At 40.2% G+C, this 27269-nt stretch overlaps 1 protein-coding gene and 1 long non-coding RNA gene across 20 annotated transcripts in view; one reads left to right on the plus strand and one right to left on the minus strand.

Annotated features, from left to right (window-relative positions):
* Nucleotides 1-27269, plus strand: part of SYNE1 (spectrin repeat containing nuclear envelope protein 1) — a 479896-nt gene that overhangs the window by 408466 nt on the left and 44161 nt on the right. For 17 of the 19 annotated variants that reach the window (XM_047769899.1, XM_047769909.1, XM_047769910.1 and 14 more), the window contains 4 exons: nt 859-1014; nt 9056-9214; nt 12889-13055; nt 25696-25858. In XM_047769899.1, coding sequence (XP_047625855.1) covers nt 859-1014; nt 9056-9214; nt 12889-13055; nt 25696-25858 — 645 coding nt within the window. Of the gene's footprint in view, nt 1-858; nt 1015-3625; nt 3779-9055; nt 9215-12888; nt 13056-20811; nt 20996-25693; nt 25859-27269 lie in introns of those variants that run through there. The other 2 variants (XM_047769916.1, XM_047769918.1) reach the window with 2 other exon arrangements.
* LOC125121545 (uncharacterized) lies at nt 17692-20745 on the minus strand. The gene is made up of 3 exons (XR_007133495.1): nt 20387-20745; nt 19082-19141; nt 17692-18545 (listed from the first exon to the last, which is right to left on the minus strand). It is a non-coding gene; the product is annotated as an uncharacterized LOC125121545 (long non-coding RNA).

The following is a 27269-nucleotide window of genomic DNA, read 5'->3' on the forward strand; positions in this document are numbered from 1 at the left end:
AACTTCCATATGCCGTGGGTGCATAAAAAGACCAAAAAAAAAAAAAAAAACCACAAAAAAAACTTTGCCCCTAAGGAAAACACATTCAGTCCATTCTTCTATCATTCTTCTATTCTATTCCATTCTATTCTGTTATTTTATTTTATTTTTAAATTGTGTGGCTGCGCCCATGACACATGGAGGTTCCCAGGCCACAGATGAAATCTAAGCCACATCTGTGACCTACACTGCAGCTATGGCAGCACTGGATCCTTTAACCCACTGCACCAGGCTGGTAATTTAAGCCACACCTCTGCAGCAACCTGAGCTGCTATAGTCAGATTCTTAACGCACTATGCCACAGCAGGAATTCAGTTCATTATTTTAAATTGAGTAATAACAGCACCAGATCTTTTCAGCTATCACAATATAAGTCTATATCACAGAATGTAGCAACTCATAGTATTTGAGGATAAAACTTAATCTAGGAATTTGAGTTTATAAAAAAATATTTCAGAAACATGATCAGTAACTTGGGACAAAAATCAAGGGGTTTATGAAGTCAGGTTAAAAGTAAAGAAGATCAGTGAAGCGATGAAACTTCAACTTAGAAAAGATGATCAGAAATGATTGATAAAGTGGAAAATAGATTTCCATTAGGAAAGATTGTGCAAGCAACTTGCTGTTACATCAGAACAGTTTGACAAATTATCAGTTTATGGAGGAGCAAATAAAGCAGATGCCAAGTTGGATATTCGCACAGAATGGGATGGAACGTTAATGGCATCAAGAGGGGATTTCAGGTACACTTTGGAAACTGTTGGTGAGAAATGCCCCTGGGTATTTAAGTTTTGTGGGTTTTTTTTTTTTTTAATCTAGGAATTGGAGAATGCAGTTGGGAGCTGGACGGATGACCTGGCACAGCTGACACTGCTGAAGGACACTCTCTGTGCCTACATCAGTCCCGACGACATCTCCATCCTTAACGAACGCATGGAGCTTCTGCAAAGGCAGTGGGAAGAACTCTGCCACCAGGTGAGACAAACTCCAGACTCAGCATTAGCCCACAGCGTATACATGATATACACTAAGTCATCACATTGTATGCCTTAGAAAAAACACATCACCTTGTACAACTTCAATATATACAATTTTTATTTGTCAGTCATACCTCAGTAAGGCTGTAGGGGGGCGGGGAAGGAAGGCAGTGAACTGGAAGAAGATTCAGAATGTCTGTGGTTTTAAGTCCACAGGTGGACCTGTCTCATAACTCATAGTATGCAGGGAGGAAAACTCTGTGCCTATCGCAAGAATCCTTCCGATGAAAATAATCATGTCTTAGTGCTACATTTTAAATGCATCCAATCTGGATTCTTTTGCTTTTTTTTTTTAGGGCCACAGATGCAGCATATGTAAGTTCCCAGGCTAGAGCTACAGTTGCTGGCCTACACCACAGCCACGACAACTTGGGACTTGAACTGTGCCTGTGACTGACACCACCGCTCATGGCAACACTGGATCCCTGACCCATTGATAGAGGCCAGGGATGGAACCCGCATCCTCATGGATACTAGTCGGATTCGTTTCACTGAGCCACAACAGGAACTCCTGGATTCTTTTGCTCTTTCTTTCCCTGGCTGGCAAAATATTTTCAAGAAGAAACACAGTTTTATGGTTCATAGATATAGTTTTGCTAGGTAGATATTGGTCATCTGATACTTTAAACATGCGAAAAGCCATGGTTTTATTTATAATTTTAGCAATATCGTGAGTGGTTTTATACATTTAATATTTATTATTGTGGATTTACCATAATTGCTTCCTAGTATTCATGGGTGTATGGCAATTTTAGGCGTACACTTTATTCATTTAGTAAATACCTTCTATGTATACAATACCTTAAAAGAGATCCCAGATTGGGTTTTGATTTGGCAATGAAAGGAGAAGGTGGGTGGAATGGCCATGAGAGGACATTCGAGGCAAAGAGGAGTCACAGATAGGCCGACATGTGAGGAATGACTCTGATGACCTTGAGACCACACCCTCCAGCAAGCAGTGTCTGTCGTGTTACTTCCTGTACCTCGATTGCCTTGCCCATAGGTTGTGATGTGTATTTGTTAAATGAATCGGTCACTTTAATTATTGTGAATTTCATAAGCTACAGTAGATGTCCCTACCATACCGTTTCCAAATGAGCTGAGACTAAAATCCATCCAGGAGAAACGGATACAGAGAAGTATCAGAAAGAAGAGATACAGAGAAGAAGAAAACCTGGTGTAAACAAAGTAAAACAATGTATAAAATGTAAGCAAACAGCAGCGCCCTGTGGATTGCAGAGCATAAAGGAAATGCTTGTTGAACTGAGTGAAAATCTTGAGTCAAGTACAGGAACAGGAACGGAAGAGACAGATTTACGTAGAAGGAAAAAGGAGACGTGTTGGACAAGGTTGCAACTTGAAAAAGCACAGAAATGCAGCTGAGAGAGGACCTGGGGAGAAAATCAGATGTTGGAAAGATGAGGAAGGGGTTATTGAGAAGGGGCTTCTTTGTGCCTCCCTAGTTTCAGGCCAACTACACTACACTAGGGATCTCTCCAGGCTCCCGACTTCTCTGACTTTAGGGGTGCTTATCTTCATGCAGAAGAAAACAGTAAATTAGGAGTTCCTGTTGTGGTGTGGCAGAAACAAATCTGACTAGTATCCATGGTGTAGGTCAGAAGCTACAGCTCCAATTCGACCCCTAGCCGGGGAACTTCCATATGCTGAGGGAGCAGCCCTAAAAAGACAAAAAATAAAAAGTAAAAATAAAAAAGTGTTAATTAATGAACTTGTGGCAATCATTTCACATTATATATGACTATCAAATTATCATGTTGCACATCTTAAACTTACACTATTATATGTCTGTCATATCTCAATAAAGCTAGAAAAAGAAAAAGGGGGGAAAGTTTGTATGTTGTAAAATTGCTCACTGGACTTAAATATATCTAGGCAATATCTGTTCAGAAATATATATATATATATATATATATATATATATATATAGTCTTTTTAGGGCCACACCTATGGCATGAATGTTCCCAGGCTAGGGGTCGAATTGGAGCTGCAGCTGCCGGCCTACGCCACAGCAACGGCAACATGGGATCTGAGCCTCATCTGTGACCTACACCACAGCTCATGGCAATGCTGAATCCTTAACCCACTGAGCAAGGCCAGGGATCAAACCTGCATCCTCATGGATGCTAGTCAGATTCATTTCTGCTGAGCTACAGCGGAAGCTTCTAGAAATACATTTTGAAAGCTGCTGTTGATCATGTGCTATGCTGTGACGAGATTAATACCTTGTACCTGTGAGTGCATGATGGCTTAAGCAAAAGAAAAAAAAAAAGGAAGCCGATCATATATAGCGTGTTTCTATCAAGTTTCTCTATTGAGTATCTTAAGGCCTAAAGCTTTAAGCATGCTTTTCTCATATTACTTCAGTCTGAAAAAAATGATTTAAACCAGCAAGACCTTAGTCATGTGTATTCATAACAAAGGGGCCAGGATATAACTGAGCAGAAAGATAGACCAGTTACTAGTTCTTGAGTGAGTGTTTCCGGAGAACTTCTGTCAGGTTTGAAACCACAAAAGGAAATGAGCTTGTGCCTCTGTCTCACTTTAAAAGTTAACACTTGCCTTAAACGTGCATGATCCATCCCTCCGTGAAGGAGCAAGCAGTCAGTTCCTATTCCAGTGGAACCAGTTGGTGGGAAGGCAGCCACGGTTGGGGCTGCAGACAAGGAGGCGGAGGCTGTGCTGTAAGTAAACCCCGCAAAGCAGAGGCAGCCAGAGACATCTTCTGTTTTCAAGTGGAGTCCCCAAGTGGCTTGTTGTGCCTGTGTCCCTCTGTAGCATCCATGTGCTTTTATTCCCGTTTTGCTTTATAGACCTGTGTGTAATTCCAGCTGAGATCTAATTATACCATCATTGTAATTGCTCGGTGTTCTTTCAAATTGTCACGGTACAGATATTTGAAGCTGAAAAGGATGTACTTCCTGTTCAGCTGCCTCACGCTCTGGAGGCTTTAGCTGGAGTTTGTCAGCTGTTGGCAGCGCAGTGTGTTTACACCCTTGAGAAAACATAAATATGTGCTACGTTGATAAATAATTTGAGGGTTTCGACTAAACCCAAAGAAAGGGATGGCCGTGTTCGCTTATCATGCCGCCTAAATATTAGTTTCACAAACCAAAAGGAAAAGGCTCTCCCCATTTTGAATTTACATCTTTTGAGAAGCTTTTGGCGCCAGCTTGTAACCAGAGCTTGTGGTCAACCTGTTCTTCTTTCAACACCTGCTCTCCAGAAGCAAAGGAAAGCAACATTTTCACAGTGTGTGAAAATAAACCGGACATATATATTTAAGCTCCTTAGTGGATATACTCAATACATGAGTGTCAGTGAGAAAGAAACATTTAAAACTCAAATGATGCCCCGTAGTCTTGTATAGGAGTACTGGTACTACAAGTGCTAGTGTAGGAGTATACTAAGGGCTAGATTTGTTAAGTCTTCAGGAGGTACTGGCCGCTTCCTTAAATTCTTTTCATGTTTTTATTCTATTATAAGCCTACAGCATTCTGGTCCATAAGACAGTGCTTGTTGGCACATCGTAGGAACATGTTTACTGCAAAACAAAGCTTTGTGTAATGAATTGTGATCAGTTTACAAGGATTACTTTATAAATGACAAAAGTAAGGCTTAAAGAAGATGAGTAACCTTGCTCTGGTCATGTCATTAATAAGTGATGGAGACTGTTTTTAAATCTAAGCTGCCTCTGGATATTTGATCATAATGTTATATTGCAGCCTGTATCCAAGACTCATCTCGTATTGACTATAAAGAAATGCCCCAGGAGGTCCCGTCATGGCTCAGTGGTTAATGAATCCGACTAGCAACCATGAGGTTTCGGGTTTGATCCCTGCCCTTGCTCAGTGGGTTAAGGATCTGGCATTGCCATGAGTTGTGGTGTAGGTCGCAGACGTGAAAGAAAAAAGAAATGCCCCAAATTTAGCTAGCCTTCTCTTTCCCTGTCTCTGCAATAAGGGTAATAATACTTATCCTTCAGAGAAATAGAGAATATTTTTCTGAGGTCATCTTCCCTTGCAGATGTTGTTGGGAAAAGCCCTAGAATTTATTCATGCTCATAGCCAAGATTTAGGGGAAGAAGCCTAGAGGCAGGCCCTCCACTTACCAAGACCTGTTCACCTGAAGTCTGAAGAGTAGGGTTTCTAACCTTTGCTTGGAAAAGTGTTGCTTTGGGCAACTTCAACTATGAAAATGTAGTTTCAGCTTGGACATCAATGGAAGCAGAATTTTAAAGCCAGCGTGACCCTGATGCTCTGTGAATGAAAAGGAAGGTCACATCCACCAGAAAGTTCAAAAATCTTATCATTCCAGGAGTTCCTGTCGTGGCTCAGTGGTTAACAAACCCAATTAGTAACCATGAGGTTGTGGGTTTGATCTCTGGCCTCTCTCAGTGGGTTAAGGATCCAGCGTTGCCAAGAGCTGTAGTGCGTTGCTGTGGCTGTGGCTGTGGCGTAGGCTGGCAGCTGTAGCTTCGATTCAACCCCTAGCCTGGGAATCTCCATATGCCATGGGTACAGCCCTAAAAAGACAAAAAGACAAAAAAAAAATCTTTTCATTCCGGTGGATCAGAATATACTGTGTGCTGTCAGAGATTGAGAGGAAAGTGGTGCGGTGATTTCATAGTCTTTCCCATTCCTATCAATACCCACCCCAAGTAAATGCACTGCTGGCCTGTAGTTTTCTACCTCAAAGAAAAATTAATGGTAAAATGAATTACACTAAAGGAAAAATACTTAATGGATTCATCAATGCCACCCTACCCAGGTAGACTTTTATTTTAAAAGATCACATTAACACAAAAGAGGGAATTTCTAATAGTGGCATTTAAAAAACTATCGCAGGCTATGGGTCTCATGAACTAGGCAGCTCCCCGTGCCTAAGCCTGGCCCTGGCATGAGTACCCTGAGCTCAAAGTCTAATTCCCAGTTCTTCTTGGATGTAGAATTACAGACAGTTGGGGCCATGTGGGATCTTGAATATTATTTACCTGATCATTAGCACAGCCAACCCTGGGCAGAATTGCAAACTAGGAAGTGTATAACACCTTTAAAATATTTTCATTTAAAAAAGGAAATTGATTCAAAGTTCATTAAAGAGTAAAATGGATCCATGGATAAAGGAATATATATATACATGAAATTAAAATATAGCAAAATGTCAACAATTTTAGAGGCTAGGGAATAGATCACAGGTGCTAACCACACAATTGCTTCAATTTTTCTGTCTCTCTGATGTTTTTCATAATAAAATGTTGAAGGAAAAAGGAAAATTGAGAGAGGAGTGTTTAATGCAATGGGATGAATGGTAGAATGTCTAGGTTTATCAACACAACTGTGTAGAATGTCTGCAAGAATGAATCATCATCATCTTCCTGCCCCGTGAATCACATTGCACAGTAGCTCAACCAGAAACCTTCCTCAGTATCTCAACCCAGCACTGCAAAGACCAGAGATTATGAAGTCAGAAAATTATAGAATTCTGAAAAGGCTTATTCAAGACCTAGAAATAAGAAAGCAGCCCCATTGCTTCTATAACATATAAAGAACTGTTAAAACTCAGTAATTAAAACAACACAATTAAGAAATCAGCAAGGGATTTGACCAGGTAGTTCTCAAAAGAAGACAGACAACTGGCCAAGAATATGAAAAGATTCTCAACATCATTAGCCATCAGGGAAATGCAAATAGGAACCAGTGAGATAGCTCTTTATATCCACTAGGACGACCACAATCAGGAGGACAGATAGGAGTTCCCATTGTGGCTCAGCAGGTTAAGAACTCGACGTAGTATCCATGAGGATGCGAGTTTGATCCCCAGCCTTGCTCAGTGGGTTAAGGATCTGGCATTACTGCAAGTTGCAGTGGCTTAAGTCGTACATGTGGCTTGGATCCCGTGTTGCTGTGGCTATGGTGTAGCTGCAGCTCTGATTGGACCCCTAGCCTGGGAACTTCCATATGCCATAAGTGTGGCCCCAAAAAGAAAAACAAAACAAAACAAAAAGACGGATAATAATAGGTTTTTGTACGAAGTGAAGAAATTGGAACCCTGCTGTTGGTGGGAATGCAGGCACTTTGGAAAACAATCTGTAGTGTTACCATGTAATCCAGTAAGACTGCTCCTGGGTATGTGTCCCAAGAGAAGTAAAACATATGTCCACACAAACACATGTTCTCAACTGTATGTTAGCAGCACTATTCTTTTTTTAATTTTTAAAAATTTTAATTGATTTTTTATTAAAATATAGTTGATTTACAGTGTTATGCCAATTTCTGCTCTACAGCAAAGACTCTACTAAATATATGTATATACATATATATATATATATATATATATATATATATATATATATACACACACATTCTTTTTTATATTCTTTTCCATCATTTCCATCATTTCTATCCCAGGAGATTGGATATAGTTCCCTGTGCTATACAGGAGGACCTCATTGCTTATCCATTCTAAATGCAATAGTTTGCATCTACTAACCCCAAATAGCCAGTCCATCCCACTTTCTTCCCCCCTCCCCCTTAGCAACCACAAGTCTGTTCTCCAAGTCTGTGTTTCTTTGGTACATTGGTTCATTTGTGCCGTATTTTAGATTCTACATATAAGTGATACCATGGTATATGTCTTTCTGACTGACTTCACTTAGTATGAGAATCTCTAGTTGTAGCCATGTTGCTGTGAATGGCATTATTTCATTCTTTTTAATGGCTGAGTAGTATTCCACTGTGTATGTGTACCACATATTCTTAATCCATTCATATGACATTTAGGTTGTTTCCATGTCCTGGCAATTGTGAATAGCATAGCAACATTATTCTTAATAGCCAAAAAGTAGACACAAATGTCCATCAGCAGATGAATTCATAATTAAAATGTGGTATATGCATATGAAAATATATATTCAGTAATAAAAAGTAGAGATACATGCTACAACATGGATGAACCTTAAAAACATGCTATGTGAAAGGAGCCAATCACAAAAGATCACATACTGAATGGTTCCATTTATGTGAAATGTCCAGAATAGACAAACCCATAGAGATAGAAAGTAGATTAAGGTTGGAAGGAAGATGCAGGGGTAGGCAAGAGAGTGAGTGCTGATGCATACAGGGTTTTGGGGGGGTTTGGGGAGGGGGTATTGTTGCAAATGTTATAATTTTGACTGTGATAGTGATTGTAAGACTCTGCTAATGTACCAAAAAACACTGAATTGTACACTTTGAACAAATAAATTGTACGGCGTGGAAACTACATCTCAATAAAGCTGTTATGCAAAAAAAAAAGGAAGAAAGAAACAAAGATAAGTAAATTTAAAAAGAAAGAGAATAAGCAGGGAAATAAAAGAATTTAGAGTAAAGTGGTCAGGAGAGAGCTGATCAGAAATTGCACCTCTTCCCCTCTGCCCCTCTCTCTACTCTCTGCAGACACCTGACTCTCAATTAACTCCCCCATCTTTCTTTCCTTCCTTCCCCGTTTTTCTTTCTTTTTTTCTTTTTTCTTTCTTTCTTTTGCCCTTTTTCTTCCTCCTTATGCCTTTCTTTCCTCCCTTTCTTTTTTCTGCCCTTTTCCTTCTTCCTTTGCTTTTTCCTTCTTTTCTTTCCTACTTCTTTCTTTTTCAGTAAAAGTACATTCAGTGATCCCAATATCATAGCTGCAAGAAATCACAAAGCTGGATTGTTCAAGCTTAGCAGGTGAACATATGTGTGGCTCTTCAGGAGGGATGTACAGGGTGCAGGGTCCCCTGCTCCCACTTAACAGCAGGTGCTGGTTGGGAAGTGTGCTAGGCTAGAGCAGAGCTCCTGGAACTGGTCCTCGGGGAACAAGGGCCTGAAGAGACGCACAATTGCTGCACCTCTTGTCCACCCCGCAGCGTTTTTTGCTCTTTTTCTCGGGGTATGAGTTCCACTCTGATTATCCTTTTGCATTTTGTCCCATTTTAAACTTCTCAGCTCTCCTTAAGGCGACAGCAAGTAAGCGAGAGATTGAATGAATGGGCCGTCTTCAGTGAAAAGAACAAGGAGCTCTGCGAATGGTTGACTCAGATGGAAAGCAAGGTTTCTCAGAATGGAGACATCCTCATTGAAGACATGATTGAGAAGCTCAGGAAGGTACGGGATACGTGGCTACCCGGGTTTTACTCTTCATAATGCTTGGGCGTTCCTTTAACAGGTACAGAGGTGCAATACCCCTAATTACTTCCCCCATGAAAGATCACGCTTCACATATAAAATAAAATTGCCTGGAGGTGGCTCCTTGACATACAAAAGATATGAATGTTTTTTCGATTTGTGATGAAATGGAGTACCTGCTGATAGAAGATGTGCAGTATTTTTGGATCTTATCTACCTGCTAATCATCCCTGCCTGCTAAGGAGGGATGATTAATGTGTATTAGTTTTCTTTCTTTTTTTTTAAATTGTAATTGATTTACTGTTTGTTTTTATTTTTTTAATTTTTTCATTTTTTATCTTTTTAGGGTTGCACCTGTGACATATGGAGGTTCCCAGGTTAGGGGTCGAATCGGAGCTATAGCCGCTGGCCTACACCACAGCCACAGCAACGTGGGATCCGAGCCGCATCTGCAACCTACACCACAGCTCATGGCAATGCTGGATCCTTAACCCACTGAGTGAGGCCAGGGATCGAACCCACTTCCTCATGGATGCTGGTCAGGGTCACTAACCACTGAGACATGACAGGAACTCCCTTTACGGTTTGTTTTTAAAGAGGTGCAATCACTAGAGAAGAACTAAAAGAAAAAATTCCTAGGCTTGATTAAATTGACATTTTTCTATAAGAAATGATTCATAGAGGAATGAAGACTTTCCTAGAATTTTAGCTTTGTAGTATTTTCAAGTTATATATGATTATTAAGTTATTTTATATGTGCATATGGATCCAGAATGTTTTTCATGTCTATGTAGGACCTATCAAATTTACGAGCATTTAAAAATGGTTTTGAGGGAGTTCCCTTTGTGGCTCAGCAGTTAACAAACCCAACTACCATCCGTGAGGATGTAGGTTCTATCCCTGACCTCGCTCAGTGGGTTAAGGATCCAGCATTACCCGGAGCTGTGGTGTAGGTCACCAGCCTGCCTCAGATCCTGTGTTGCTGTGGCTCTGGCATAGGCCAGGCATTGCTCCAATTAGACCCCTAGTCTGAGAACTTCCATATGCCACAGGTGCAGCCGTAAAAAGCAAAAATAAATAAATAAATAAAAATAAAAAATGGTTTTGATGATTTCAGTGATGTTTCCACACTGCTTTTGAACAATTAATCATTTAAATTTTATATTTCTCCTAAGTACGTATCACCAGTGACATATAATGTATTTTCCCAATTTACTCATTTATTGTCTGTCTTAGAATGAAAGCCCCACTGAACTGTAAGCTTCATGGGAACAGGGACTTCATCTATTTTGTACATTCCTGAATCACCTGTGCCCAGAGCAATGCCTGACTCATTCATTATTTATTGAATAAATGAATTATAGCTTCATTCATTCTGAAAAGAAAGATAAACAATTATTAGGAAAAGTTTTCTTTGTCCATGCACATCCATGGAGAGAAAAATAAAAACTCCAAAGCCAACATGTAATATGAATAACGTTATAGGTTTCCACTTAAAAGTGCAAGTTCTAAGCCAGCATTAGTATATTTGATATTGTAAACCTTTCAAATGTGGACGGAGATGTTACAGATTTCATTTTAGCATCTGCTACCAGCTCTGCACTTTGCTAGTTTCTGGGTATCAGAAAATGCTCTACTAGACATGATTAGTGTGTAATAGGTGTTACAGTGAAGTTTCCTATAGAATAAGTTTTGGTTAAATGTATTTATACTCCCACTGATTTTTGTCATGAAATTAAAGATGCGTATTTTGGAGGTATGCAAAAAAACTCTCTTGGACACAATACAGTCATAAGTTGAAATTTAGAAAAAACTTTAGCTTGACACACAGATAATTTTGTTACAATATTTGGTACAATGTTAGGAATAATTTTTAAAATACTAACTATACTATTTTGTATAAATAGTTGTATAAAAAGCTTTTTGGATAAAAAGTTGTAGACTTTTTTTTTTTTTTTGTCTTTTTGCCATTTTTCTTGGGCCGCTCCCGTGGCACGTGGAGGTTCCCAGGCTAGGGGTCAAATTGGAGCTGTAGCCACCGGCCTACGCCAGAGCTACAGCAACGTGGGATCCGAGCCTTGTCTGCAACCTACACCACAGCTCATGGCAACGTCGGATCCCTAACCCACTGAGCAAGGCCAGGGATCGAACCCGCAACCTCATGGTTCCTAGTCGGATTCGTTAACCACTGAGCCACCACGGGAACATCAAAAAGTTGTAGACTTTTTAAAAAGCCTTTATGAGCTGGCCCCATGTGGTGTCTCTTTTGTAAAGAAAAATGACCTGGAGGCTTGGTAACTCTGACAACTTAGATTAATAAACAGACTGTGACCACGATATTGGTCCCTACTGGCATTAACACTCAAAGACATTTTACTTTAAAACACAGCCCGAGAGGATTATTTTACTGTAAGTACTATTTTAGACTTGGAGTAATTTCCTTGAAATAAACATTTCTCAGTAAAATCATCTCAAAGTGGTAGTGACTTATAACTATGAATAAGCATATGCATGTATTGGTCTTTGACTCCCATGAGGTTGAAGTAACACTGAAAAGAGAGTAGGTGGGGTGCTGGGCCTGAGGAGGGACTCAACACTGTGACAGTAAAATTTCACTGGCTCCGCCCATTCTTTGGGGGCCTTATTTGCTTAGGTAACTCACTTGAGAGGTCAGCCTTGTTACCAAGATAACTTTAGAGCAAGGGATGCTTACAATATCCATATGCCTCTAATACCTTCTTGGTATATTATTTTGCTGAGAAAATATTTGCTGCCTAATAGGAGCTTAAGCCTGAAATGGAAAAGTTGATTCTAAAGTTTGGATCCTGACATTGAAAGAAAAAAGATCATTGGTCCAGAGGCTAAGGGAGGTGGCGGGGGAGGGGGCAAGTAGAGTTCAAAGTGAGATGTCCTTTCATCATCATTTAAATCCTACTGTTCAGTGCCCTATCTCTTGCAAATAAACCATATTGAGAGCCTGTTGTCCTTACCTAAAGCAATATTTAAGAGGACCTACTTCAGAATCTGGGTAAATGAAGACGATTTGAAACCCGCAGATCCTCTAAGCCTAATGGTTATTATTCTTGAGAGTTAATTTGCCAATGATTTATGTGTTGTAAAATATTGGTATTGTAAAGAGGACATCTCTTTAAAATGAAAGCACCCTTTTAAAACATTCTGCACAAATAACAATTAACACACGCGTACATATATGCATTATATATACATTCATACACATACGTTAGCCTCTTGGCAGCTATTTGTATGAGGATTGATTCGAAATATAACATCTGATTGGTGAGTCAGCAATAAGGGATAACTTCCCAGTGCTAGAATCCTTCAAGTTTTGCCTTTTGTTCCTATGTATATACGTTTATTGGGTGTTTTCATGTCAACGTTAAGTAAATAGAAAGCACTCGCCCCCCCTCCCTTTAAGAACGTCTATATAAAAAGTTAATTGGACTTTGCCTCCATACCGAAAATACTGGGTACGACTAATTCTTGTGCAGTTGGGCTGACAGTCACACAGTGTTCCTTATGCCTGAACTATTTCCACACAGTGGAAAACTGTAATTATCATGTTTCAACTACAGCCTGACTAAATGCATCAAGAATATGCTTTCTGACTTCTCCGATTGCTACTTATTACCCAGGATTATCAAGAGGAAATTGCTATTGCCCAAGAGAACAAAATACAGCTCCAGCAAATGGGAGAGCGACTTGCTCGAGCCAGCCACGAAAGCAAAGCCTCTGAGATTGAATACAAGCTCGGGAAGATCAATGACCGGTGGCAGCATCTCCTGGACCTCATGGCAGCCAGGTACAAAGGACCCTGGTCAATAGGACACGTGTGCAGACTCTCAAAGCATTCGGTCCACCTTCCATTTCAGCTAAAGATAATCCAGTAAATCTCCGAGTTCTTTATCCCACCGTTTTAGCTCATGCTCATCTCATAAATGTCACTTTCATTAACTTTAAAATTCTCCTTATTTCACAAATTTAGAGGTGTTCGCATTTGACCAAAAGATCAAGAAAATCATATCCAAACTCCACTCCCAAGAGAAAATTCTTTGTTTGGGGGCTTCATGGTATTCAATTTCCTATAGGGAAGAAGTTGAAACTACTGACCAGTAACTGTGGAGAGTGTGTTTTTCTGAACTGGCAAAATACGTGTGTGTGTGTGTGTGTGTGTGTACACACACATTCATATTCATATACACACATATATATAATCATGTTGCTACTATATTTATGATTGGAAAGGTGTGGCAAGTGTGGCAATAAAGCGAATTATCACCCCTCTGCTTAGTTGTAAAAAGAATCTGCTGCATTACTGTGATTTTGTACTTTGCTTTAGTGATAACTGTAAGTGTCGGCCTTGTATCTGAGAGGAATGTTACGTTCAGTTTCTGTTCTGGAAGTGAGCAAAAGGGATGAAAGTCAAAAAGAAACAGTATCTAAGGGTCTTTACTATCAGTAGAAAGCCTGATGTGATTGAATTAGGCACGGCGTTCTTTGATATAAAAAAGAAAGAACTAAGTCGATAGATGCTTTACTTGAGAGGAACTTTGCTTCATGTTGGGATGGCCTCCATGAAGGCAGGGGTCCGTTCTATTCGGTGTGTATCACAAGCTCCAAGAACAGTGCCTGAACCCAATTTGAGCTCAGCAAGTATTTGAATGAACGTATGAATGAATCCTTCAATGTTTGAATAGCTAGTCTTCTTTGTGGCAGTTAGGAGAGTTGGAATACTTCTGAATCCCAGCCACTTTGGAGCTATCCCCAAATAGGCTTTTTTGAAAATCTGGGTTCTTCTCCTTAGCATGCTGCATGAAAGAGGGACATGAAATAGTGCCTTTTGAATACTCGGTGCCCACAAAAACTGCATATGGGCATGGCATTTCCATATGTTGATTTCGAAAATATTTAGTGTATTTTTTTTTCTAGAAGGAAGTTATCAAAGTGGGTCTAATTTAAGAAGGTGAGTTATAATTTATTTTAGTAATAATGAAACAAAGATGGAGTAAATGTTTGCCAATTTTTTACATTTAGTTTTCATTTTACATTGAAGTATAGTTGATTTGCAGTGTTGCTTCAAGTGTATAGCAAAGTAATTCAGTTATATATGTATATAGATCCATTCTTTTTCAGCTTCAGGTCTACAGCAAAGTGATTCAGTTATACGTGTATATAGGTGCATTCTTTTTCATTTTTCCCACATAGGTTATTATAGAATATTGAGTAGAGTTCCCTGTGCTATAGAGTAGGTCTTTGTTGATTATCTCTTTTATAGGTAGTAGTGTGTATATGTTCATCCCTACAAATTTTTTAAATGTTTAACAGCCGGGCTGTAAACTAACGTTTATTGAACACTTAGTTTGTGCCAACAGCCATGCTACCGGCTTCATATACACCTCTCATGTGCAATTCACAACACCCTTTGAGGTCGGTATTATTATTATACCTACTTTCCAGATTCAGAAGGAGAGGCTCAGACTTGCCCAAGGTCACTCGCACACCGAGTGGCAGAGTCTCCGATCTCCGACTTCACAGGCCATGCCCTGGGGTTCTACACACCCCCGCCTGCCAACCGTATGACGTCTTTGTCCCTGCTCTAGGGAATGCGATTAAAAGAAAAGTAGGTTCTGTTATTTATTTCTTCAGTGTAACTTCCCAGTCCTTTGTAAAGTACTGAGAGCAACTGTGAGAGATTTGGGGGCACAAGAACAGAGGCCCCTTTCTTCAAGGGGTTCATGGTGGGAATGCAGACATGCAAAGAGAATAAGTAAAATGATGGACTAAGTGCCCTGGTAAAAGTACTGCAAGAGATGGAAACATATGGTTCAGCCTAAACCACCCTAAGTATTTAGGCAAATGTAGGTTTTACTTATTTATTTGTCTTTTTAGGGAGGCACCCGAGGCATATGGAGGTTCCCAGGCTAGGAGTCTAATCGAAGCTACAGCTGCCAGCCTAGGTCAGAGCCGCAGCAACGCCAGATCCGAGCTGCGTCTTTGACCTACACTACAGCTCACGGCAACACCGGATCCTTAAGCCACTGAGCGAGGCCAGGGATCGAACCCGCAACTTCATGGTTCCTAGTCGGATTCATTAACCACTGAGCCACAACGGGAACTCCAAATGTAGGTTTTAGAACCCCAGTGCTAGGTTTATCCTCACTCCTCAGTCACTGATAACCAAATCTTATTTCAGAGGGAGGAACTGAAGCCCTTTGTGCTATAAATACCCTTCTGCGGGAAGCTGCCCACTTGGTAAACATCCCTGGGTGTTTTTTTTTTTTTTGGTGTTTTTTTTTTGGTCAGATTATGACTCATGGATTGGCTGGCACTGCTGGGTAATCCAGTTAAACTAGGTAATATTCTTTTCTAAATTTCAGTGGTTCGGTGGTGTGGAATATGGGGTTGCACTAGGTCATAATGCTTTACAGTTAATTCAATATAATATAATCGTGTATGCCCGGCAACACACAATGATACAGAAAAGAAGTTAGGTGTTTCCTCCTCAACGTCATGTTTATAGCATTTCTGTCAGGTTTTTCAGTCAAGAATTTTTTAGTTGTTGTTGAGTTTATGTTTCCAAAGACACATTAGTAAATTTGAATCAATTAAATATGGGATGCAAAGGCTTGCACATTAGTCACTAAAACGCTCGTATGTTTCTACTTTTCTAGAGTCTCATCATTCACAGATGTAATATTGTCCATTTCTAATTATCTCCTTCCAACATAAATCAGATGACACGTTGACCATTAATTTGTCCTGGGATTTAATATCACACTGGATTCATAATTCCTTGAAGCTTCTCCTAAATGGCATTCAGCCATCACACATTAGCTTTCCATTTTTTGGGTTTTCAGCGCTTGGCTAGTGCACAGGCTAGCTGACCATCTCCCACACCCGTCTTCAGCTCTGACCTGCAAGATGAAATATTAACTTTCTATGAGTCAGTCTTACTCACTACTCTTCCCTTTTCCAATGTTTTTTTAAAAAAAAAAGAAAGAAAAAGCATTGATTTAGTAAAGCAGAACCTAACTGATGCCTTCTGATATTTCTGTTTTGGTGCTCTTGTGGGAATGGAGAGGTTATTTCTGAGGATGATCGTATTTTCAGGTGAACAGCTTCCCAGCTAACAGAAATATGGGAAGAAAGAAAGGAAGGAAGAGAGAGAGAGAAGAAGAAAGAAAGAGAGAGAAAAAGAGAGAGTGAGAGAAAGAAAGAAAGAGAGAAAGAGAGAGTGAGAGAAAGAAAGAGAGAAAGAGAGAGTGAGAGAAAGAGAGAGAGAAAGAGAGAGAGAAGAAGAAAGAAAGAAAGAGAGAAGGAAAGAAAGAAGGAAGGAAGGAAGGAAAGAGTCACTGATAATAACCTGTTATATACAAATAGAATGCATAATTTTGCGTCAGCTTCCTCTGTGGACTAGCTTAGGCTATTCTAAGTACAAAGTAGATGTGTTTTGCATTGACTTTCTTAAACTGTCATTAAGCATTATCAGCTTTTTAGGGTAACAAAAACTTTTGCCCCATTATAACGGATAATTATAATGGAGCGTAATGGATAATGTTCTAATATGCCTTCTAGAACTGTTCAGTCCAGCATAGCAGTCATGAGCTCCCTGTGGAGCTTTAAATTAGTTAAAATGGTATACCATTAAATGAGAGTTTAATTTTCGTTATAGTCCCTTGTATGAGGCACACTTCCAGTGTTCAGGAACCACTTGATAATAGCAGCTACCTGACGAGATACCACAGACACAGACCACTTTCATCATCCCAGAAAGTTCTGGTCACTGCTGGCCTGGGCAACTACAAGCATTTCTGAGCCTTTGGCTTTCGTTAAGAGTCACCGTTAAGAAAGAGTCATTGGGAGTTTCCAGTGTGGTGCAGTGGGTTAATGATCCGGCCTGTCTCTGTGGAGGTGCCCGTTCGATCCCCAGCCCAGGGTAGTGGGTTAAGGATCCAGTGTTGCTGCATCTGTGGTATAGGTCACAGCTCCAGCTCGGATTCAGTCCCTGACTCAGGAACTTCTATATGCCATGGGGGCAGCGGAGAAAAACAAACAAACAAAGACCTCCAAAAATCAAAGAAACAGTCATTGGTGTAACTGTAATTTCTGTAAAACTGCCTTCAAGGATTCTGGCTCTCATTTTATCAGTGAACCCTGTGCAAAAACCCACACAGCAATTTCTCCACAGCCTAGGTAGGACTAATAGAAAATGCCTTTTAGCATTAGTTGTTCAGAGCTTCCAATCATAGAGACTGCATTATTAAATATTTCCCCTCTTGATATCTAGGAAGATCAGACTCAGGATGTTTGCTCTGTTGTAATGCCTTTTCTCTTTTAATTTAACTAGTGTCTCTAATAAAAGGATATTCTTCTCCCCTGTACCAAACCTAAAAACCCATCGCCAAAAACAAAGCACATGTTCATTATCTGGGTTTTTTTTTAATAACAGCTTTATTGGGATATAATTCACATACTGTACAATTCATCTGTCAAAAGTACACAATTCAGTGATTTTTAGTGTATTTACAAAGCTGTGCATCCATCCCCATAATCAATTTTAAAACATTTTCATCAACCCCAAATAAAAACTTCAGTCACCTTTTTTCCCCCCTGTCCTTCCTTCCGCCAGTCCCAGGCAACTACTAATCCATTTCCTACCTGTTTAGAGTACCTGTTCTGGACAGTTCATACACATAGAATCATACAGGGTGTGGTCCTTGGTGGCTAGTTTTTTAAAAATCTGTGTTTTATTATTATTCCCTTAAACATTATATAGAAGTAAAAGCAAATATAATTTTTTTTAAACTGTCGAATGCCTCCTGTGTATGAAGCACTTGTCCTGCATGTTGCTGCAGGGCAGACGTTGGCAAGCCTTCTGCTTAGGGCCGTATAGTAAACATCCTAGGCTTTGTGGGCTGACAGTCCCTGACAAAGCTCTCTGCCCTTGCATCACAAAAGCAGCCTGAGACAGTATGTGAAGAAGTGTGATGGGTCCCGGGAACATTTTATTACCCAAACAGGTGGCAGCCGTAGTTCACAGACCGCCCCTCCTGGGGGAAGTGAAGCTGAAAAAGAAAATGGCTTCTAACCAAATACGGCTGCAAAGTGAGGATACACGGGGCTGCTCATGTCAGGGCCTTCCTTTTTCTGTTGCATCTTCCTGCTCTCTCTCCTCCCTCTGGCCAGGCCAGACCTTAAATCTTCTTTACGCTCTTCCTTTTCTCCAGATGAGATCAGATTCTTCTTATCTGCTCAGCAGGCTTTCTGCCAGAGTCCGTAGCATTTCCCTTGACTGTAATAAATACCTCGTGTGATAGATTGTTCCAGGTTTCTTTCCTGAAATGTCAGTGTATCTAACTTGGTCACCACAGTAATCCCAGAACTTAACGTGGTTTTGCATCTAACGGTCACTCCAGTATGTGTTGAGTTTCTCACTCTGGGACATAGGAGGAAAAGTGCCCCACCTGCATCTAAGGATATAGCAGAGCCTGAGCCTGGGGCTTCATATGCCTGAATGACAAGGTATTTCTGCTTCACCTACACTTGTGATTTTAGGCAAGTTACTATCTTCCTAGTACCTCAATGACATGATATAAAAGGTTATCAGGAAGATTCAATGAGGTGGTTGCTATTTTATCACTTAGCACAGTGAAGTGTGTGATAAATGTCACCTCTCATCCCAGAGGGAGTTTAGAAGCTTGTGCAGCACGGGGGAGGCTTTGCAAGGTTGTAGCAGCTGCCCTCAGGAGGGATTTCAGTCTCATGGGAGTTCTGCCCAAACTAGAGGAAAAGAAAACTTAATTCCTGGAGTGGCGTGGCTGGTGTTACCTGATGGTGATCCCTTCCAAAAAGCCAGGCCAGGGTCAGGAATGGTTTGTTGCACCAAGCCTGGAAGTGACACAAAAGTAATCATGAGTCCTTGATTGACTTCACCTTGGTCTGGCTGGGTGACCTAGGGCTTACTGTATAAACCTCTCTGAGCCCCAGAGTCCTCATTTTCAAAATGTTCATTAAAATAACTGCCACATCTCTAATAAGAACTATGTATAGTATAAAATGCTATATAACATGATTTATCCAATATTTTCCCTATTGATGGACAATGATGTTATTGCCATTTTTTGCTACTATAATAATTGTATCTTTCAAATCCTGCCATATATTTAGTTCAATGGAATAAATATACCGTGCTAAGGATAATGAACATGGGGGAAAAAAATTAACCCATGGGAAAAACTAAACAAAGTAAAATGGAATTAAACTTAGGAAATAATGGCAATAAAAAACATTTAAAGATTCCAGAGTTTTTAAAAAATGTTAGTCATAATCAAAAAATAAATTTGCCTGCTATTGAGCAATTATATGTATTCCTTTAACCAAATTTGCATGTTTATATTCCTGATTGTTATAAATAATATATCAGTGGAATGGTTGTTTTATAAAGAATTCACAATAGTATAGCTCTAAGTAGCAAGATTTTAAAAATGATTTTATCTATAACTAAGTTTCCTGGAATTTTTTTAAATGTAAAATACAGATTTTTTTCTTTTATAAAGAAAATGTATTGCTATTTTAAAAGTAATCAACTCATACAAACAGAACCAAATACTTTGTTTTGGTTTAGTTATAATTCATCATATTAGCTTTTTTAAAGAAAATTAGCAAATGCTCATTATCTGTTTATATATTTGTAATTTATTTGTGTGTATGTATTTTAAAAATCCAAAAAAGGATTTAAAAACAGACAGTACTAGTCATATTTTATTAAGTGACTTGTGATGAATAATTTGGGAACTTATTTTCTTTAAGAGCTTAAATTAGGAAATTAATATAGAATCAGCGCAGAAAATTTAGAAACTCTTGAAATTCACATAAGGGAAAAAAAAAAGGTTGTCTGGGATTTCACCAAGCAATGAACAGATACTTTTTTAAATTACCTTAAAATGAGCGTGTTATTTTTGTCACTTTATATCATTATTTTTAAAAGGACACTGGTTTATATAAGGGGAGAATAGTATTTCTTCACTACTTTTCATGCTTAAATAGTCTGTTCAAAAGTGAAAACCAAGCACTTTCCCACAGAATATCTTTTCCATGCCGCATTTCCCCCAAGCCCCTGAAACTCCTACTTACACCACTTAGCTGGCAAATCAACCTCTTCAAAAAAGAAGTTGCTCCTTTTTGCTGCTCCAGTGTGCTGTACTTGTGGAGGTTTTGCTTGTTTGCATTTGGGTCATGAGGCTTGTCAAGTGTCCTTTCCAACTTAACAGACAGCCTGCGAGGAAAGTCGAAGGTCCTTCCAGAATGGCAGAGTGTCTGCAGCCGGCCTTATTTTTGAGACCCTTCTTTCTTTAGACCTGGAGCCTCCGCCTCCTTGCAGATTACACTGAGCCTTTTGCCTTCTTACACTCGTGGCCTACATTCCAGGGATCAAGCCTGCCACATGTTAATGAATGTAGGTTTTATTTAGAAACATGACCACTTGTCACTCACTGCTCAGTGTCATATTATCAGGCGGAGAGACTTACCAACATTTGTCTGGAGTGAGCATTTTCATACTTCCATACACAGACGGGGGGAACGTCCATCCCCACGCAGGATTTAGCCTTTTGCTCTGCAAACCCAACTTTTGCAAGTGGAACCTTGATGGTGGTGGCGGAAGACCCGTGTGCCCCAAGGATGGCCGAGGACGGCTGTGCGGATGCAGACCTCCCAGACTGTAACTGCGATGTCACAAGGCAGGCATTTCCTTGAGTTTCCTCCATTGTGCACAGCTTTTGGGTTACGTGGGGTTGGAGGACCGGCTGCTGGAGCTTTGATCCCTGATTGTTTTTGCCAGTGTTAAGTGGAGAGGATGGGTGTTAGGAGCTGGTTGGCCCCCTACGCCTCAGCGTTGTTTGTTGGTTTGTTTTCCTGTCCCCCTACCGGGCATGCGGTGCTGAAGGAAAAGGTTGATGGACTTTGTTATGGCTCCCATATTCCATGTGTCTCTGCACTGGATACGTCATGCAAGGGGTATGGTTACAGTAGAGAGCCAGAGACACAGGAAAGAGATTCAGAGAAGGATCCAGTGAGAAGATCCTGTTAGTCCATCAGCTGCTATTTAAAGAGTCGGCTCCTGATAAAACTGAAATTCAGCCATAGCCACAGCTCTGTAGCTGAAAGCTTTCCCTTTATTAATAAAAGTCTACTCTATCTCAGGACGCTGGAGAGTTTTGTGTGTGAGGGAAAGTTGTTTCTGTTTAGGTGTGTCAGTAGGTTTTTGGTCACTGACTAGTATAATGGTTTTCAAATGTATGTGCAAAATGTAGAAATTTATGTCTGAAAGAGTACTTTAGTACCCTATGCAAATGTAAGTTTGATTTTTTATTCAGTTACATCAGGAATTTTCATTTTGTTTTAGGCTATTCTTTTTTTTTTTTTTTTTTGCTTTGCAGGGCCATACCTACGACATACGGAAGTTCCCAGGCTAGGGGTTGAATCAGAGCCACAACTGCCGGCCACTGCCACAGCCACAGCCACACAAGATCCGAGCTGCATCTGCGACCTTGACCACAGCTCACAGCAACACCGGATCCTTAACCCACTGAGCAAGGCCAGGGATTGAACCTGCATCCTCGTGGATACTAGTCGGGTTTGTTACCACTGGGACACATAGGAACTCCTCATTTTGTTTTTAAAAAATATTTTTCTTGTGCCATAGCATGCCCCAAATAAATCCCTACTGATGAATAGGATTTGTTAGTGATACTTTTGGTTCTATTATGTTTAGAATGTGAATTGTTTTGTTTTGGTTTATGGATCTACTAAATTTGTGTAAAAGAAAGTATTGAGGTATATAATAAGAAATCTCCGTGTGTGTGTGTGTGTGTGTGTGTGTGTGTGTGTGTATCCATGTGGCAATACTCAGACTCCGGATAACAGGATTTAGCAGTAGACTCCTTCTCAAGAAAGGTCAAGTGCACAGGATGCACATTGAACCATGAAAGGACAACCAGAAGGTGCAGGGACGTACAAGTTCACCAGCCTTGCCCAGATTTGTGATGTCTCGAAACACCTATTTTGAATTATAATCCTGGATCCTACCAAAAGGAATATTATTCCAACTTCTTACCATGACAGACACATAAAACTATTGTGACACTTTATCCAAAGATTGCCTTTAAAGAAATGATGGGGGGCAAGGGGGAGAGGGGGACATTTCTCACACACACACACAAAAGAATGATCGTTGTCCAGCAAATACCAAATTTAATAAGCACAAAGAAGATGTACGGGAGCTTGGTCCCCACTTCCTCTCAGCTCACATCCGCTCCCCCATGGTGTATTTTATTTGTAGTCAAATATACTATTTAGAAAATGAGAAAGGAGAACCACTTAAATGTTCACCCTCACTGACTTCACCAAGATTTACACATTCATTTGAAAGAGGAACCTGTCCCTAATGGACAATATGAACAAGCTTTTCCGTGTCACATTGCCCTTGACACAGAGCATTAACTGCTCTGACTATTGGAACCGTACAGTGTTATATACAAGATTGCTAATCCTGTGAATTATTTCGCTACTGTAGACAACATCCAGTGGAACAGTGTTTACCCATATCCCTTTGTGCCATGGATCTTGTGATCATTTTTGCAAGTGCATTTTGAACCAAGAAAATGAATGAATGTTAGTCCTGAAATAGATCATTTGCAAATATTGGACCTAGAGGAAATTTTAAGTATGCATTTAATAGCAAATAAATTAAAATATATTAACAAGATAAATGGTCTTAGAATACTAATTATTAATGTTTAGCAGGTATTTAAATAGTACCCAACTTTGTGCAAGGCACTGAGCTTTGTATGGCAGAAAGAGGAGACCAAAAGTGGAAATTCACACTTCCAGCTTTTCCAGGAACGTCCATGAGGAAGAGAAACATGGGCGTAAACAATACCAGGGAGTTTGAACAGGGTAAGAAGGAAGCAGGCACTGAGTGAGGCACCCTTCCAGCCTCGAGCTCCACACAAAACCCAGGTCATGTTATGAGTTTGCTGTAAAACCCCCTCCCAAAGCATGGCCAGCATTTGGATCCTGCCACATCTGGAGACAGGAAGCTGGTCTGGTCGAGGAAGAGCGATTCCCACAAGGACATTGTTACTAGGGTAAAACCAGGGCAGACATCTCAGTGCAGTGAGCCATTCTGCAGTCCTGTTCCAGTAGGTTTACTGATTATAAACTGTCCTCTCCGCCTAGGACACTAAAGCAGGATGGCCAAGGTCATACGAAATCCCAAGCCCGTGCCATGGGCATTGGTAGAATATGCACCTTAAAATTTACACCCAGTAGCTATTCTAAAACTGTCATTCACTAACTGGTGCTGTGACCCAGTGACTGGGTGAATTTTGTCTGCTGTATCAGAGAAATACGAGTGGATTGTATGTAAAAGTTCTTGGAATTATCGATCAAGGCGAACACCTTGGAATGCCCCGGAGACAGGGTATAAAGCTAATTAGAGAAGTCTTATCTTGAATGGAATTATGAGACATGATAGACATACCGCAACACATTTTCTATTCCTTATCAATAGAATATATTGTGAAATATGAATATAATTTTCAAATGCACATTTTGAAAAAATGTGCCATGAAGGGAACTCCAGGTATTATTATTATAATTAGTGAGATATAGATATTATTATCAGAACCAATTATAATGAATCTCCTTTTAAGCACTTGTATGTCAAAGAGGAAAAGTGATTGTGTCTTGGACTAGGTGACTAGATTCTTCATTTGAGAGAGGAACATTGGTTTACAGTAACTGTAATAGAAGTGGTGACATCAGTTTTAAGCAATTAAAACTGAATAAAAATGCTCAAAATACTTTGGTTATGAGACATTTTCTTCAGAGAGGTGGCTCCTGTCCAGAGGAGCCTCTCAGAGTCATCAGGGGTGGTCGGGAGTGTTGGGGAGAGTTAACAGTGTAGTCTAGCAGCCTTAAGTGATCCGTACTAGTCCTAGCTTGAGAATCATTTCTTTACTACCCGAAAGCAATAGAGTTAAGAAATCCTAGGTGATTCTGAGTGCACGTTGCCCATCTTTGAGAACATTCTTTTGCAGATCCCCTGCCTTGAAATCTATCACACCCCTAGAGCTTTAAAAGTCATGTTGCTCTTGACATTTTTTCCAAGCAGATACTCTTGAACTGAGCCAACTTAGCCTCGGAGATGGAAGCATTTTGGTCATCTGCCATCCATTTCTGTAGGAGCAGTGTCTGAAGGTGACCACATTTCCTGAACCAAAAGGGCTAAAATAAAAACCCATAGTCTAAAAGCAGAACTGACTGTTACAGAAGGGCTGTACCAGAAATCACCCCTTGTTTATTAGCCAGAGACTAGCTCATTTCTTTAGTTATTACTGTACTTGGCCGTAGTTCATTGTCTCCATGTCCAGATTTCTGGTCAGGTTGTATGTATATTTTGTTAGGAAGATAATCAAGTCGTTTCTTTTGTCTTTCTGGCATCTTACACATAAGGTGTCCACACATGATTGTTAGATAAATGACATCTTTTTTAATGGGTTTTTACTCCTTCCTGGAGAGAGAGGAAAAACAGTTTGTTGTTATTGTTGTTGTTATTTGAACATGCACAGTAGCGAATACTATACACCAAATGATTTGGCTGTGCAGATGGAAGGTTGGCTAGGGGTAGATCTCGAACCTACTTATAATCCAAAAGATCTTTAGTTATCTTTAATGTGATCTGGCATCAGTAAAACTCAATTTGCTAAAGTGCATGTAATAACTCACTGATGTTTATCTTAAGTGCGCTTTCTTTTCTTTTCTTTTTTTTTCTTTTCTTTTTTATACCCCCTCCCGTGGCATATGGAAGTTCCCTGGCCAGGGACTGAATCTGAGCTGCAGGTGCAGCAACACTGAATCCTTTAACCCACTGTGCCAGCCCAGGGATCAAACCCACACCACCGTAGCCACCCATGCCTCTGCCATCAGGTTCTTAACCCACTGCACCACCGCCAAAACTCCCTGTGCTTTCTTTTTTTAACTGTGTTTCCGCCACACATTTGCTGAAATCCATCCCACTGGGGCTGCAGTGACCAGAACTGTGGATCTTGCAGTCTGTTTGATGACAGTCTATTGGAAATGTTCATTTTCTTCTCCCAGGTATTCTTCAGAGAGGTACAGATTTTGTATTATTTGTGAAAGTCATCATCACTATGCCACCTTCCGCTATCTGCCTCATTTAAATCTCCCGGGTACCCTTACATCATCTTCTTTTTATAGATGAGGAAACAGAGACACAGGGAGGGTATACACCTCCCCACAGTCACACAGCCAGTAGGCGGCTGAGCCAGGAGGACTTTGGCTTTAGACCCTTTGCTGCCCCGAGGGAAATGTAAGCGAGGCCTCCCTTGAAGTTGACATGTCTCGTTCTCTGCCCACAGGGTAAAGAAGCTGAAGGAGACCTTGGTTGCTGTGCAGCAGCTGGATAAGAACATGAGCAGCCTGAGAACGTGGCTGGCCCACATCGAGTCAGAGCTGGCCAAGCCGATAGCCTACGATTCCTGCAACTCCGAAGAAATACAGCGAAAGCTGAATGAGCAGCAGGTAAAATGTAGAACAATGGCCAGAAGGTGAATAGGTTCTTGAATATCTGTCCTCCTGACCAGATTAGAGAGGTGAGTGTGAGACGGAAAATCTGGAGGAAGCTCGGCAGGATTGGTGAGAAAGGGGAGGCGTTGGCTAGACAGCTGTCAGGGGCACATTTCCAAGTCACCACAAAGTTTTCTTCTGGGAAGATCTACCCTCATAGGGTTAATGTCACTGGTCCTCCAAGAAGCCATCAAAGATGGTAGTTTTGGTTGAGCTACGATGATGTATCCAACACAGGGCTGACAGTTTTGTTTATGTATTTGTGGGTCACTAACCTGCAACCATCAACATAGAAAGGAGCCTTTTTTCCCCTTGTGTATAGTGTTCGGAAAAAGATTTCAGTGCATACTTCAAGTTTTTAGAGTCTAAAATAATTTCATTTTGCAAGGAGGATTGCATAACCTGCTGAACACATAGTGTAATTTCACCTTTGTATGTGCAGCAAACGGCATACAATATACAACCTAACAAAGCAAAGAGGGCAACCCTGAGAAATATATACAGAAGTGATTTTGCTTATTGTTACTCAGCATCGCAGACTCCAGCTGCCAGTAATATGAATAATAAACATGGTAAATCCCCCATAAGAAGTATGGCTTCTCCATGCTTTTAGATTGTCCTCGAAAATTCCACCCACATTCTGATTATTTCCATCACAATATATTCAAGTTGCTTCACTTTAAAAAAAAAATGTCCAAACAGATCTATTTCTGCAATCCTATGAAACAGTTTTTATGCTTTACAAACTGTTTAAATCAAAGAGGGTAGATATTAAGATACAATATTTAGGTGGTGGGTTACTTTGATATTTAAATTAGCATTTCTTTTTTAAGAATTTGTTAACAGGACATTTTTCAGTTTTTGTAAGATTAAAACCTTGTCATGGACTCTCTGGTGTTTGAAATTCTGATGATTAACTAACTCTGGGGCGGGGGGGTTGTGGTTGGCTGCCAGTTCCCCAAAGCCTCCTGGAGAACATGTAATGATATCTAGACGTGCTAAGAGTTAAAATACCAATGATCAATATTGCAATTTAGTGAATATAAGAAAATCAAAGCAGTCTCTACTTAAACATGGAAAAATGATTACATGCATTTATATTTGCACCGATTATTAGCACCTCAATAAATGCCAGTACAAAGATAAAAGGTCAAAATCCACAAAGAGAACAGGAGAGAAGATGATAGAGCTGACAGACATCCAAGAGAATCTGGAAGGTAGAAAGTAGATAGATGAAGAGTGAAGGGGCTAGCAGAACGGAGGAGGAAGACAGCCAATTCATGCTGCAGCATTCCCGGAAGGTTCACTCAAGAAATAGAAATATCAAGTCTGTGGGGCTTTAAATGGAAGATTGCCTGAAAGTCTG

Source organism: Phacochoerus africanus, chromosome 2, assembly GCF_016906955.1.
Source record: "Phacochoerus africanus isolate WHEZ1 chromosome 2, ROS_Pafr_v1, whole genome shotgun sequence".
NCBI lineage: Eukaryota > Metazoa > Chordata > Mammalia > Artiodactyla > Suidae > Phacochoerus > Phacochoerus africanus.